At 48.2% G+C, this 16,374-nt stretch overlaps 1 protein-coding gene and 1 pseudogene across 2 annotated transcripts; one reads left to right on the top strand and one right to left on the bottom strand.

Moving 5' to 3' along the window:
* Positions 1-10,494: 10,494 nt before the first annotated feature.
* LOC104743183 (meiosis-specific protein ASY2-like) lies at positions 10,495-12,928 on the bottom strand. The gene is made up of 3 exons (XM_087484667.1): positions 12,118-12,928; positions 11,253-12,004; positions 10,495-11,178 (listed from the first exon to the last, which is right to left on the bottom strand). The coding sequence occupies exons 1-3, from the start codon at positions 12,926-12,928 to the stop codon at positions 10,495-10,497; spliced, it is 2,247 nt and encodes a 748-aa protein (XP_087340793.1).
* Positions 12,929-13,584: 656 nt separating this feature from the next.
* LOC104739408 (arogenate dehydratase/prephenate dehydratase 6, chloroplastic pseudogene) lies at positions 13,585-16,175 on the top strand (annotated as a pseudogene). Its single transcript, XR_015579976.1, has one exon. The product of XR_015579976.1 is annotated as an arogenate dehydratase/prephenate dehydratase 6, chloroplastic pseudogene (transcript).
* The last annotated feature ends 199 nt before the right edge of the window (positions 16,176-16,374 follow it).

Here is a 16,374-nt window from a genome sequence, read left to right as displayed (position 1 = left end):
GGCTTTTACTGGGAGTAGGGGGGGCTTCGTGGATGCTGGACATTGGACAAAGTGAGTGAAAGACTCTGGAGAGAGAGAGAGATTAGATTTTTTTCTTTTTCTTTTTTCGTTTTCCCGCGCTTTGGAAATTTCAACCAAATTACTAAAGAGCCCCTCCTTTTTTTTGGAATCAGATTGGGTCCATGTACAAGACCCATCTTTGGCGAATTTGGATCTGCCAGTCCAACATTGAATTTGGATCATGCTTTTTTTTCTACGTTTAAAAGCAAATCTAAGGTAAGCATATCTGAATTTTGATACACACTTCTATGTTCCGTTGGATTTCTAACATAATTTTGGATATGTGATATGTCATCATGACCATTAATTTGAATGGTTTCAATTACAAATTTATTTTGTTAAATGCATGCAAGATCTGAACTTTAAATGTTGTCAATGTCATCGTCTGAAATTCCACAATAGTAGCTCACATTGTTCAAGTCTCTCGCCCACACCTCTAGTGAGCATAGATCTTATTTCGGCAGGTGGCAGGTTTGTAGCCTCTTCACCCGCTTTAGCCTCTTTACCCTCCTTTTTAGCCTCGTCAATTAATTGAATCATCAGCCCATTTGGACCATAGACCCTTGTAATTGCGTAGACAAGAAGGAATTGCCTAATCGTTTCACGTGTACTAATTGGTTCATCAGCTGCTGAGCCACCGACACCTGATGATGATGCTTGTTCTCCCGACCCTAAGACACACAGAAATTCAGCACACCACACTTCTTTTCTCTACTTTGATCTAAGTTTCACATGAATGTTTCACACTGACAAGCTACATGGGTAGTCGCTTGTAAAAGGATTCATACCTTTCGATTTCGTGCCAACCAACGAGAAACCAACTGCAGAGCATTTTTTGATTGCCATAGTGAATAAGAACGATGTCCTGTTCATCCATGGAGATATTTCACGTAAACAGCATAATAATTTGATCCAAATTCTCTTAATGACACGTCTACAACATATTCAGATTTCCAGAGATGATTACTGTTGGTACGGGATTCAGCACCCCCGACATACCGAGCTAAACCAGAAATACTAATTGATTAGTTAACCGGAAAATCGGTTAAGGGCTTGATTAGGTCAACAAGAAGTCAGTTCGGCCAAAGTGTCACCTTGAAGAAGAAGGAGCCGACTTCCACTTCGGCACGGCGGCCGAATAAAGCAATGAGGCAGCTTTCCATATCTCACTTCGGCCGATAAGGAAAGTGAATATATATTGTAATCTTAGGACGTGTATAAAGGAGGAGTGATTTCTCCATTGTAAGGTATCCAGAATAAAATACAATAATTGAGTTCTCCTCTTGTTCTTAGCAATAAACCCTAATTCTTTTGAGTTCTACTTCTTTACTTTTAATTCCAAGGCTTAGATCTATTTTCTAGAGAGATAATTCTATTGAATTTGTTTCCCCCCTTAAACAAATTCATTGTGGAAACCTAGTTCCTACAATTGGCGCCGTCTGTGGGGACGCAAATCGTCTCTAGAAAACTTACTCTCTAGCCCGACAATAATGTCTTCCATCATCAACGAAATCCCCGAAGCAAACCGCACAACCTCTAGCATGCTCGATCTCACTGGCATCGCATCCACTCAGGATGACGTCGCTACACGAGGTGGCGTTTCGACTAGGCCGGCCATCGGCGTGTACTCCCGTCAGCGCGTCAACGCAACGACAAACCCGGCCGAAACCTCCGCCGAACTCCCAGTCGGGATCAGATCCGAAGGGGAGACCAGCCAGGGAGCGGGGCGAACTCAAGTAGAGCTAGTCAACCTCGACGCAGAGCTTACCGGTGAACAACACCGCAACGAGGAGGCTGCGGGCGTCACGGAGCAGCAGCCCGACGCACAGAACGGAGATCTCCCTGTTCATGCCACACCACCGATCCAGAACCCGCAGGTCATCTCCATGGAGGATTTCAAGATCTTGTTCGGCTCCATGACGAAAGAGATTTACCAGATGATCTCCGACACCAATCGCAGGGTCGACGCCGTAATGACCCAGACAACCCCATCGCAAGTCTCTGCCGGACAATCGCCTAACTTGGGCGGTCTCACTCGTCGTCTCGACTTTTCGGACGCACAATTCGACAGGAGGAATCTTCCCCCTCACACCACGTCGAGTATTCGACCAGCGAATCCGAATTCGCGGATACACGAGAGCTCGGCCACCCCGGTCGCCCGCCTCACAAACCCCGGATCTTGCTTCGAACTCGAAGAAATCAAGTCACAAATTAGCGGCATGAACACACTCCTCCATCGGGCTATCAGCACGGCTCCGGAGGTTGATAGAATTGTTGAGGTAACTCGGCAGTCGCCCTTCACTCAACGGATAACGCGAGCTACCATGCCGAACGTCAAGCTGAAACTTCCAATTTACCAAGGAGACAAAGATCCGGTCCAGTTCATGACGTCCTTCATGGCGACCATGTCCAAGGCACGATTCACCGACGAACAAAGGGACGCCGGTTGCTGTCAGCTATTTATCGATAGCCTCTCCGGCCCTGCCTTGGTATGGTTCACAAGGCTCGAGCCGAACTCAATCGACAATTTCGACCAGTTGTCCAAGGCTTTCCTCAAGAATTACCGAATCCTCATCGAACGAGGTATGACAAGTTCGGATCTCTGGGAGATGGCCCAAGAACGAGGAGAGCCCATCGCCAGTTTCTTGAACAGATTCAAGGAGAAGCTAACAAAGGTCAACGTCCCGGAGGACGCTGCAATGGCGGCCTTCAGGAAGGGTCTGATCCCTGGGTCACCATTACGAAAGGACCTCAATATCCGGGAACCCAAAGACCTTGATGACGCACTGCATCGAGCTTCCGGATTCGCACTCGATGAGGAAGAAGAGGCCCAAATAGCCGCGAAAACCAACGACGAACAATCAACGCATCCCCCAAGGTTAAAAACCGGGTCGAACATCACGAACCCCGCAAGCACCACGAACCCCAGGATCGGAAAAAGGCATCATCCACGCAGTCTCTGAGGCAGATGAACAAGACAAGCAGCTGACCGACCCGAAGGAACTTTACTGCAACTTCCACATGACCTCCGGTCATTCTACACATGAGTGCGTCCACCTGAAGAACTATTTGTACGGGAAATATCTCTCTGGTGAAGTCGACGCTGTCTTTCAGCCAAAAAGCGTTCGCGGAGGCAGAGGTCGCCGTGGGGGATGGCGCGGCGGACGATCTAACGGAGGCTGCGGTGCGGGTGGCGGACAAGGCTACAACGCACCACCCAACGCAGTCCAACAACCGGTCAACCAAGCATTCGTGAACCTCCAAGAGGAGGCGCCCCAAGCAGACGAACTGCCCGGCCCACCAAAGCGGCAGAGGGGGCAAAACCCGGAGCGGGCCAATTCACCTCCCCGAGGACGAATAACCATGATACTTGGCCCACCGGAGGACTGCGCAGACTCCGTCCGCGCATTAAAGAAGAGGGCACGACAGGTGTGCACCCTTCGAACAACTCCGAGCGAACCTTCACTCTGCTCGGACCCGATATCGTTCACTTCGGAGGACGCTAAAGGAATCCAACATCCCCATTCGGACCCCTTGGTTATCAAGGTCACAATGGGCGACTTCGACGTCGAACGAGTTCTGATCGACACCGGAAGCACCGTCAACGTACTATGCTGGCAAACGTTAGAAAAAATGGGCGTCACACCAGATCAGCTGAAACCCGAAACTCGGACGCTGAAGGGCTATGATGGGGTTGCTATGATGTCAATGGGCGACGTAAAGCTACAAGTACGAGCTGGCGGAGTGACCCGGAAGACCAAGTTCGCAGTCATTGATGCGCCCCCGATCTACAACGCCATTTTGGGGGTACCATGGATATATGCGATGCAAGCCGTACCGTCGACCTATCACCTCTGCCTCAAATTCCCGGCCAGCACAGGAATTTGCACACTTTATGGCGACCAAAGGGTAGCCCGAGTATGCTCTGTTATCGAAAAAAAATAGAGGACGGCGGAAAACGCATAGCAATTACAGAGCGGGGACCGTCTTACCGGTCCCCACAAGCCGGAGCGGGATCGCTTCAAGTCTTCGGAGTGTCGGATCATATAGGTCAATATAGACCCCTCCGACCCCTCGCGAACCGTCGGCATCGGGTCCAAACTCGACGAACGCATAAAGACGAAGCTGATCGTTTTTCTGCAGTCTCGAGCTTCTACATTCGCCTGGTCAACAAAAGATATGGTTGGGATAAGCCCCGAAGTCATGTGCCATAGGCTCAACATCGACCCCACATTCAAACCGGTCAGGCAGAAACGCAGGCGTTTGGGCCCGGATCGAGTCAAGGCGGTCCAGGACGAAGTCGAACGACTACTCAAGGCAGATCAGATAGTGGAAGTCCAGTATCCTGATTGGTTGGCTAATCCGGTGGTGGTCAAAAAGAAAAACGGCAAGTGGAGAGTCTGCGTGGATTTCACCGACCTCAACAAAGCTTGTCCTAAGGACAGCTTCCCTTTGCCGCACATAGACCGTCTCGTTGAAGCTACGGCCGGCAACCAACTGCTTTCATTTATGGATGCATTCTCAGGGTATAACCAGATCGCCATGAGTCCGGCCGACCGCGAGAAAACGGCGTTCATCACAGATAGGGGCACCTACTGCTACAAGGTAATGCCGTTCGGATTGAAAAATGCCGGAGCAACCTACCAGCGATTGGTAAACATGATGTTCGCAGATCTGCTCGGCAAAACCATGGAGGTCTATATAGACGATATGCTGGTCAAGTCTTTGATCGCAGAACAGCACGTCCAACATCTGACGGAGTGTTTTGACATCTTGGATCAATTCCAGATGAAATTAAACCCAACGAAATGTACGTTCGGAGTAACCTCCGAAGAGTTCTTGGGGTACATCGTCACTGAACGGGGCATAGAGGCAAATACTAAACAGATCAAAGCCATCCTGGGACTACCTTCACCGACCAACAAGCGAGAAGTACAATGCCTGACCGGCCGGATCACCGCTCTGAATCGTTTCATCGCCCGATCAACGGACAAGTGCCTCCCCTTTTACCAATTGCTGCGCGGAAATAGAGATTTTCATTGGGACGAGGAAAGTGAGGTCGCCTTTCGTCAGCTGAAGGCGTATCTGACTTGCCATCCAGTGCTGGTCAAACCGGAGGACGGCGAGGCGCTGTACCTCTACGTCTCAGTTTCGGGCTCGGCAGTCAGCGGGGTGTTAGTCCGAGACGATCGCGGAGATCAAAAGCCCATCTTCTATACGAGCAAAGCACTTAACGACGCGGAATCACGATACCCCACGCTGGAAAAACTGGCCCTTGCGGTGATCGTAGCAGCACGGAAACTGCGCCCCTATTTTCAGTCACACTCTATCGTCGTGCTTACTGACCAACCACTCCGAACCGTCCTCCATAGCCCTCTCCAATCCGGACACATGGCGAAGTGGGCAGTCGAACTTAGCGAATACGATATCGAATACCGTTCTCGACCAAGTCTGAAGTCGCAAGTTCTGGCTGACTTCATCACCGAACTGTCGCCTGAGCTCGACGACCCCACCCCCGCGGTGGAACAATGGACAATGTTCGTCGACGGTTCGTCAACAAGTCATGGCTCTGGGGTGGGACTCATCCTTCGATCCCCCACCGGTGAGATCCTTGAGCAGGCATTGAAGCTCAACTTCAAAGCGTCGAACAACGAAACCGAATACGAGGCCGTTCTCGCGGGACTCCGTTTAGCCCGGGGACTTGGAGTCAAACACCTGCAGGTCTACTGCGACTCCCAACTCGTAGTCAGCCAATTCAGCGGAGAATTCGACGCCAAAAACAAACGAATGGGAGCATATCGACAGTTGGTCCGTACGTTATCCGGGGAGTTTGCGTGTTTCTCTCTGACGAAGGTCCCACGGAACGAGAATGCATCAGCCGACGCTCTCGCAGCCCTGGCAAACCGCTCCGACCCCGAGCTACGACGTACCATTCGAATCGAGTGCATCGATGCTCCCAGCATTAATCCGGACTGCCAGATTGCCGTCATTAACGACGACTCAGTCCCGATGGAAGTCGATGAGCCAATAGAAGATATGACGGACGTCGCCAAACCCCCGGAGGACTGGCAACTTGAGATCAAACTTTACATCTCCGATGGTATCGTCCCGACAGACCGATGGGCAGCTCGACGACTGAAGGCCCGAAGTGCCAGGTATATCCTTTTGGACGGTGAGCTGTTTCGCCGAAGTGCGTCAGGAGTATTCCTTACCTGCGTTACTCGGGACGAAGCCGAACGCATCATGATGGAGGTGCATGAAGGCGAGGGTGGCAACCACTCTGGCGGACGCGCACTCGCTCTTAAAATTAAAAAGGATGGTCACTATTGGCCTACCATGATGGCCGATTGTGAAACCTTCGCGGCCAAATGCGAAGCTTGTCAGCGCCATGGACCAATGCGGCACGTCCCGCCCGAACTGCTAAACACCGTGACAGCTCCGTACCCTTTTATGCGCTGGGCCATGGACGCCATAGGACCCCTGCCGGCGTCCAAATCCAAGAAGTATGTCCTGGTGCTGACCGATTACTTCACCAAATGGGTGGAGGCAGAATCTTTCACGAGAATCCAATCCCTAGACGTGACCAATTTCATCTGGAAGAACATTATATGTCGCCACGGACTTCCGTACGAGATTGTCACTGACAACGGTACCCAGTTCACCTCGATGATCACCAGACGTTTCCTGTCGAAGTGGCAAATCCGTCTCAGCACTTCGACTCCTTGGTACCCGCAAGGTAATGGTCAAGCTGAAGCCACGAATAAATCGATCGTCGACGGACTCAAGAAACGACTCGGTCGAAGGAAGGGAGCATGGGCAGACCACCTGGACGGTGTACTATGGTCATATCGCACAACCCCGCGGCGAAGCACAAGACAGTCCCCTTTCTCTCTCGCCTATGGTCTCGAAGCACTTGCCCCGGCCGAAGCAGGAGTCCCGACACTTCGCCGTACTATGATGGTGGATAATCCCGAACTCAATAACAAAATGCTGATCGACCACAACGACCTTGCCGAGGAGTTGCGCGATAAAGCTTTAGTTCGAGTGCAACATTACCAAGACGCAGCCGCTCGATACTATAATAAGACTGTTCGTCAGCGACGTTTCAACGAAGGCGATCTAGTTCTGCGAGAAGTTTTCGAGAACACCAAGGAATTGAACGCCGGTAAGCTCGGCGCTCGATGGGAGGGTCCATACCTCGTGTCTAGAGCGGTTCGTCCAGGCGTCTACGAACTCGTGACCATGGCCGGGGAACGGATCCAAAACTCGTGGAACGCAGCCCACTTGAAACGTTATTATAGCTAAGTCGCTTTTACGATCCTACACGGGAGTTTTCGGGACTCCGAACTCTATTTATCTTTCTTTTGTATTACGAACTACGGATGGCTTGATCCCCACTTCGGGGTACGTAGGCAATTCCTTATCTATTGAAGATATAGCGAATGCAGCCAATATATTAATAAAGTTTTGTCCGGTTGAAAAACTTCTTCTTGTTATTCGAATACATTCAGTTCGGCGGCAAGCCGATGTAAGGAATATCGACCATGGATTTGATTTTCTCTTACATGGTTTGATAATTCCAAATTAAAATAAAGTTTTTCTAAATAAGTCAATCCCCATTACACACTTTGGAGCGATGACCAACACAAAAGAGAAAACAGAGAAAAGAGACGCAAAGGGGGAAACCCCCTCAACGACTGAGCTCTCCTAAAAACAAAAAAAAAATAAATAATATAATCCGAAGCGTTCAGGGTTTCGCCGTCACTGTCTGAGGCAGTCTAGTAGACGAAGTGGAGGCCGCGGACCTGACAGATCGTCTGCCAGTGGTTCCTCTACTGTTACCTTATCCAGTTCACTTCGCCAGAACTGACGAGCTTGCCTTAGGGCATCCAGTCTTTCCCTCGGAACTTCAACGCCTCTTGACACCAAGTCTTCCAGGAAGGCGCACGGGCCCTCGACCAGGTGCCTCTCACGGAAAACCGGACCAGCCGATTCCAGGAAATTGGCGTACCGCCTTAACCTTTCTACGGAAGCCCGGTAGGCCCAGATATCCACGGTAAACGGGTGCGCGGTATCTTCGAGGGGCTGACAGTCGTCCTCGAAAAGGACAGGCACCTCAATACTCGCCACCAGTTCTTGGCACGCCGCACGCGCGGCAAGCAGCCCGGTCATACGCCACTTCTCCAAGAAGAAACCTTCGGCGATTAATTCGTGCAGGACTCGGATAGTCCCGTTCAAACGGTATAGCCGACAGACTTCGGCCAGTCTACGACGTCTCGCCATAAGGTGAGCCCCCAGCCGATAGCGGCGAGCCCGATACCTTCGGAGTTCTTGGCACACGAGGCTCCCTTCTACACCCGCCATATCGACAGGTGGGGAAGGTGTGCGTACTTGGAAAGTCTCTACGCCCTCTTGGGCGGAGGAGTCATCCGACGATTCAGTTCGGTTGGAATCACTCGACGAAGCGGTTAACCTTTCCAGAGCCCGTCTTAGCCATGCAGATCGAGTAGTCACCATCTTTTTCTCTCAATATTGTGGAAAGTTGTGGAAGTTAGAATGAACTCCCAAACTCTCAATCCTATTTATACAGGATTACGGGAAGTAACCGCCGCTGAATCCACCAATCAGAGTGCAGCGTGATTTTCGCGAGGTCCCGAGAATAATTCTCAAAGACCGTGCAGCGCATTTAATAAAAAGCACGTTCATTATTTCCAAAACGGAAAAAGGGAATTTTTCCAAAAAAAAAAAAAAAAAAAAAAAACACTATATACTCACACATATACCTTAGCGCGGCTAAGTATCTACTAGTTTCTACCGAACTCACCCCTTGTTGACACCCTGGCCAGGTGATCAGCTGGTATAACTACCTACTATTTTTTGGGATAAGCCGGACCCAGAGTCGTTATTTCGCACCCGAACCTTCAATCATTGGGATAAGACGGACCCAGAGCGTTTATTCCGCGCCCAATCTTTTAATTGTTGGGGTAAGCCGAACCCAGAGTATTTATTTCGCACTCAACTTTTAGTTCGGACGGTGTGGTAAGCCGAACCCAGAGAATAATTTCGCACTCCGGCCATCGAACTAAAATAAAAGAAGATAAGCCGAGCCCAGTATCTCGCTCTCTAATCGATTTTGTCTACCGTCACTTAATTAAGATTGCCCGATGTAAGCCGGGAGACGTCTCGCTTCTGGCATATTTTAGGAGATAAAGTAGCAAAATAAATCTCTTATTATTACTGAAAAAGTTTTATTGAGATTTTACAACGAGCAAAGTTCAAGTTCGCCTGCTGTATTGCAGTTGTATCTTATTATCAAACGGAACATCCTAATTCCGAACTGGTGCGCCATTTGCAGCAATCTCGCGGATGCTCGTCTTGAGTCGCTTCGGCATCGGCCATAGTAGTTGCAACCTAGTCTTTTCCCATTCCTCGGGACGAGTCTCCAATGCTCTGGCTTTCTGTTCGGATTCATCGAGCAGGTCAGTAGTTCTTTTCCTTTTCCCCTTGAGTAGGGCGATCTCGGATTCCAGAGTCCTCAGCCGTCGATCGATCCTGCCCTTCTTCATATGAAAGTACTGAAGATCTTGAGTCAGCTCTTGGTGCGTACCCTCAATCTGCAAACGCAAAATCAACAACGGGCTAGTACGAAGAAGACAAATTTCGATCGCTCAGAAGGAAAGCAAAAAGGAAAAGAGGGTAGTGGCTACCTGACGGAAAAAGGCGTCGGCCTCGGCAAGTTCAGCACCGGTTGCACGCCGGTTAATGTAGAACGGCTTAACGTTGCCGGGAATGAAGTCACCAATATGGACAGGGTCCATTTGCGTCGATCTCCGATCTGATTCCCTTCGGCATTCGTCGCAGTACGCAACAAGACATGGCGGCAAAGCAGCTATCTTGTCGAACCCGTTCCTAATCCAATCCTTTGGGTGAGATTCCAGCATCTCGAGTTTGAGTAGCAGATCTCGCTGCACTTGTTCTGACGCGGCAAGACGATCGCGATATTCCGTATGGCGATCTTCCACCTCATGAAGAAATTCTTCCAGTTCGCGCCTTTCTTCCGGTTTGACGTGGGACATCAACATCCAGGGAGCGCGGATGTTCGGGTAGTATGCCATCCCCCGTTCGTTAGCTTCGGCATTCGAGAACGTCGGCACATCGTTACCAACTAGCGGGGATTCCACGCTGCTAACCGAGCCTGACATTGTCTTGATTGAGAGTTCTTCTTGGGATGTTTAACCCGTAGGCAACGCCGGATAGATTTATACGGGTATTGGGAGGAAAATTCCCTTTTTTAAAAAAAATGGCAACTTTCCGTGCAAAATGGTAAGAATGCGAATTTATCAAACCCGTGGGATTAACAACAAAAGAAAAAGAAGAGAAGGAAACAAAAGTCATAGCTAAGTATCATAAGCACCGGTCAAATCGGCCTGAAAGCTATCGGCATTGGAACCGTGCGGATGCTGGACGGACTCTGGAGCCGTCGTTCCGGGGGGGGGGGGGGGGGAATCCATAGCCAAGCTGATCCGGGGACAAGTTGAGATCTTTTTCATTCAGATCAAGGACATCGATCGCCTTGACAGTCTCCTCAGCTTCGGCCTTTTTCTCGTCAATCTCCTTGATTTGCTCTGTCGGGATGATGGCCCCATTTTCGACCAAATATTGTACCGTTTCCTGTATCCCGGAAGCTTGGTTTAGCAGATCCTCCAGGGGACGAATTTTCTCCTGTTCGAGTAGATAGGCCTTAACCTTATCCAGTCGAGTCTGCGCTTTCATTGTTGTTCGCTCCACCTTCTCCCAACGATCTCGCCGGAGTCTCTTGACTTCAAAGTTGAGCTGAACCTTTAACCCGTCGCATGATTCCTGCAGTTCGTTCTTCTCTTCTTCGAGAGTAAGCGCTCGGGAGTTCAGTTCATTAATCTTCAGCTCGGAGCTGGCAATGATACCGTCTTTTTCGGCAACAAGCGCCTCGAGCTCTTTGATCCTCACATCCTTGGCGTTGCTGGCAATCCGGATTTGCTCTGCGCATTCTTTCACCTTTTCGAGCTCCAATCCAGATTTCTTACTGGATTTGGCACGCCTATCGTATAATTGAGTCAGCGTGTTCATCTTGGTGGCAGTCTGTAAACCCGAAGAACGTATGTCAGTTCACCCGTGGAAATTTCAAGCAAATTAAACGAAATGATAAAGCATACCATTAGGTGGCACTCGGCTACATTAAGGAACGCCTGTTTAAATTCAAGATCGTCCGCCGACAGAAGGATTCGACTGGAGGTTTTCAGGGTTCGGAAGAGCTCGCCCGAGGCTTCACGATTGGTCACCAGAGGATAGTCGCCGAAGTAGTGATAGGAGAAGCGATCTGTTTTATCATTTCTCCTTTCCAGGCGAAATCGATCGGCAGATTCCAGTCCAGCTTCTTCCGCTGAGCGTTTACGGTTCACTACCGGTTGTGGCTCAGCGACTGGGTTTTTCCCGGTTTGCCTCTTTTTCTTCTTCCTTCTTTTGGAACCAGCTTCAACTTGCGGGACATCCTGTTCCTCGGTCGAAAGATTGGCATTCTCTAGGGCCAAAGGGAGAATATCTTCTTCCGCGACATCGATTGTGTTGACATTTTCTCCAGGATCCTGAGTAGGATCAACTTCGGTCTGGCCTGGGATGGGGTCGATTTCAGTTCGACCTTGAGATGGGCTGATATCAGCTTCAATGGCAGCCTGAGTGTCACGGCAAACTATCTGGAGATTGTCCGAATCAAGGACACGTGCCCCGGTAGGTTCCGCGGTTCGTCCTAGCGACCTAGCAAAACTTGGGAACGTCGTCCTGAGTTTGCCCATCGCTGTTTCAACACGTATACGGGTGATGAACTCCCACTGACGATTGTTTCCGGTTAATAGAGCGTCTCTAACGGGATGGTAGTTTGGAGCTAGCCGCGTCGCGCAGAATGGACGATCTGGAAACATGACACGACAAAGTTAAAACTGGTTAGAGGTGTCGAAGTCAATTAAAACATGCTGAAAATATAAAGTCTACCAGGATTTTCATTCCACACTCTCTGATGAATACCCAATGGGTTAGCGAGTGAGTACTGATCGACGCGGACATAGAAGTAGCGGTTCATCCACTTCTGGAATTTGCTCACTCTTTTACCAATAAGAAAATTGTGCGCCGGCCTCATATTCACTTCCCAGCGGTGTAAACTCTTTGACAATTTAAAATTGGATAGCTGTTCGAAACATTGAACTCCAATGTTAACCCCGACTTCGGCTGCTATAGTGAGGGCAGCCATAAAATTGCAAATAGCTCTGGGGACGAATTGGCAGATCGCTATCCTGCGTCTTTGGGCGTAGAGCGATATCAACGCAGGGATTGGGAATAGGAGGCGACATTCGGTAAAGTAACATTCATATAGACATATGTACCCTTCCGGAGGGTTCCAAGGGCGTTGGTCCTCTCGAGGAATCAGAATTGTGACTTCGCTGTTGAATAAACCGCATGAGTTAAGCATGTCGTTCACGGTTTTGGACGAACTCAAACTCTTTTCACCACCAATTTGTCCTTTATGGTCAAATAAGGGCTCGATATCTTCGATCAAGAGTCCTAAGGGAACAAACCGATCTTCCTCTTGTGACAGTACGTCTTGAGTCAGTTCGGTGCTTTCCTCTTCAGGACGAACTGATGGCGGCGGTAATACTTGTGAAGATGAAGTTCCTGCAGAACAGCGAACAAGGCGTGGTGGGACTTCGGAAGCCGATCTACTCGACTCGCCGATCTGTGCGGTACGATCTGGGCCGAGAGTTTTCCGCCTGGAAGATCGACGAATTAGCTGTTCGCCCTCGACTTCTGGCGAAGAGATGGGTTCTGATGTGTTTGCCATATTCTGAGTTCGGAGAGTGCGGAAGAAAATCGGGACTAACAAAATAAATAGGAGAGATATCGGAGCAGATTACTTTTCGTTGTTGACAGAAAATGAGAAATGACGAAAGGGGAGGCGTATTTATAGAGTCGAGCGGGTGGCAACCCTACGCAGAGCAATTATGACCTATGCGACTCTTCGAATTCCGGGCTAACTGATGTGATGTAAACGACACGTGCCGTCCGGACAATTCGCGGCGAAATGACGCGAGAATCCGGGTAAAATCAATTAAGTTTTTATGAATTAGATCGGATATTTCTTCCCATAGTTCGAAATATTCGAATTAAATCTCGAATATTCGGAACTGGGGGGGACTAATTGTTGGTACGGGATTCAGCACCCCCGACATACCGAGCTAAACCAGAAATACTAATTGATTAGTTAACCGGGAAATCGGTTAAGGGCTTGATTAGGTCAACAAGAAGTCAGTTCGGCCAAAGTGTCACCTTGAAGAAGAAGTAGCCGACTTCCACTTCGACACGGCGGCCGAATAAAGCAATGAGGCAGCTTTCCATATCTCACTTCGGCCGATAAGGAAAGTGAATATATATTGTAATCTTAGGACGTGTATAAAGGAGGAGTGATTTCTCCATTGTAAGGTATCCAGAATAAAATACAATAATTGAGTTCTCCTCTTGTTCTTAGCAATAAACCCTAATTCTTTTGAGTTCTACTTCTTTACTTTTAATTCCAAGGCTTAGATCTATTTTCTAGAGAGATAATTCTATTGAATTTGTTTCCCCCCTTAAACAAATTCATTGTGGAAACCTAGTTCCTACAATTACATATTGAAATTCAACATGTGAAGACTGTACATGCAAAGACATGTTTAGTACTAAAAACACTAGAAAATTTACAGTTGCCACTTAGCATTAAAAAAAAAGTAAATTGCAACTGTCCATATATAGAACAAAACAGTCCAACCTAAGACTACAAAAGGTACAGATGAAAAATAAAGTCAACACAAAAAGATGTGATGTGAGTATAGCAAAACAAAAGGAAATGAAAATACCATGAGAAAGAAAAATGAATGTTCCTCCTACTAAGGAATGATCATGGTATTCTTGGTTACTTGAACATACAAACCAAACAAGCAACTATAAACACATAAAATATTGTATAACAACGAGTCCACCACAAGTAAAATAGGCCAGCAAATGACTTTATTTGAAACGTCAAATTTCACATCCTAAAAGACGAGTGCAGATACATAGGACCTAAAAAGGAAAGCTAATCTACACACCAGGAAATTTTATAACCTGATAGCTACTACACTTAAAATTGGCAAATTAATACATATTCCTAGTCTTGGAAACCCAAAATCTATATTACGATCGTCGTACATCACTGATCAAATCCACTAACATTAAAAATGATCAAATACAAAAATATAAAGAACGCAGAGATAATCAGAGATAATCAGATAAACATTGTAGAATATGATCGGAAATGTACCTAAACCTCGTCGGCACAAAATTGTTGAATTGTGTTTGTGTAGTTCGTTTCAAAATTGTGTTTGTGTAGCTCACGCTATTTTCAACCTGTACGGATGTACCAGTGTCAAAATAAAGTGAGAGAGGGAGTCGAAATAAAGTGAATTGGGCCTCCTAAACACTCAATTATGGGCCATATCTACTTATGGTCATCTCGGGTATATGTAAGCTCCGGATCGGGTCGGTTTGATTGATTTCAGTCAACTGCCGGTATGGTGGGTTGCGGTAGGTAGAGAATTGTTTGCCACACAAACGAACTACTGTACCCTCCACTTTGTTATTTTCTTGAGCTTGAAGTTCCAATTCGTAGACGCCATTGCTTAGAAAAAGTAGTAAAGTTGTATCGTCTCCTTCTACCAACAATCTGAAGAAGCCGATGTTAGCGGCTACTCAGCCGGCGCCTGCGACTGCACGAATGGCTCGATCTGGTCGTTCTGAATGGCAGAGCAGTTGCGCTATTCTAACAAGCAAGGTTGTTTCTCAAGAGCAATCTGAATCTTTACCGGTTCCTCCAGTTTCCGGCGGAGTTGATCACGTGCCTGCCGTTAACGGCAATCACAGCGCCGCACGAATGAATCTAGTTCCGATTGAGAAATCTGATAGCAATCCATTGGTCCTCCAGCAGCATCGTCAGAAGCCTCTCAGCATGTCGGATCTCTCACCGGCTCCGATGCACGGATCTAATCTACGTGTCGCGTATCAAGGTGTTCCCGGCGCTTACTCTGAAGCAGCCGCTGGTAAAGCTTATCCTAATTGCCAAACTGTACCTTGCGATCAATTTGAGGTAGCGTTTCAAGCGGTGGAGCTTTGGATCTCAGATCGCGCTGTTTTACCGGTTGAGAACTCCCTCGGCGGTTCTATTCACCGTAATTACGATCTTCTCCTCCGTCATCGTCTTCACATCGTCGGCGAAGTTCAGCTCCCTGTTCACCACTGTCTCTTGGCTCTTCCCGGTGTTCGCAAGGAGTTTCTCACGCGCGTGATCTCACACCCTCAAGGACTCGCTCAGTGCGAGCGCACGCTTACGAAGCTGGGACTCAATTTCGCACGTGAAGCCGTCGACGACACCGCAGGAGCCGCTGAGTTCATCGCCGCTAACAACCTCCGCGACACAGCCGCAATCGCGAGCGCACGCGCCGCTGAGATTTACGGTTTGGAGATTTTAGAAGACGGGATCCAAGACGACGCGAGTAACGTGACGCGCTTCGTGATGCTGGCGCGTGAGCCAATCATACCGAGAACTGATCGGCCGTTCAAAACTAGCATCGTCTTCGCTCACGATAAAGGCACGAGCGTGCTATACAAGGTACTCTCGGCTTTTGCCTTCAGAGACATCAGTTTGACGAAGATCGAATCGAGGCCGAATCATAACCGCCCGATAAGGCTTGTCGATGATGCTAACGTAGGGACGGCGAAGCATTTCGAGTACATGTTCTACGTCGACTTTGAGGCCTCCATGGCGGAGACGCGTGCTCAGAATGCGTTAGCCGAGGTTCAGGAGTTCACATCGTTCTTGCGTGTGCTGGGAAGTTATCCCATGGATATGACTCCTTGGTCACCATCATCATCATCATATACTCCATCATAACCATACTATGCAAGTGATACAAACTATCAGCCTGCAAGCTATACAAGTGTAAATGTAAATCTGTAGAAATAAAACGAAGTTTATATATGTTGATCCGTGTTGTAAATTTATAAAATTAGCTTGTACATTTTCATGCGGCAGCACTCGTACAAGTTCATTTGACTGATTTAACCATAAAAAAGGCTTGAATGGAAAAACAAAATTCCTTAGAGAACAGATTTGAAAGTTTTGAAAACATAGGATAATATGTCACATTCCTATTAAAAAATAATCGCTAGTTAAAAAATTAGTGTAAATAAGACGTCATAAATTTTTCTTAGTCTCCT

Source organism: Camelina sativa, chromosome 14 (genome assembly GCF_030686135.1).
Source record: "Camelina sativa cultivar CO46 ecotype springtype chromosome 14, ASM3068613v1".
Taxonomy (NCBI): domain Eukaryota; kingdom Viridiplantae; phylum Streptophyta; class Magnoliopsida; order Brassicales; family Brassicaceae; genus Camelina; species Camelina sativa.
Note: the sequence above shows the minus strand (reverse complement) of the source record. Positions and strands in the feature narration are given on the sequence as shown.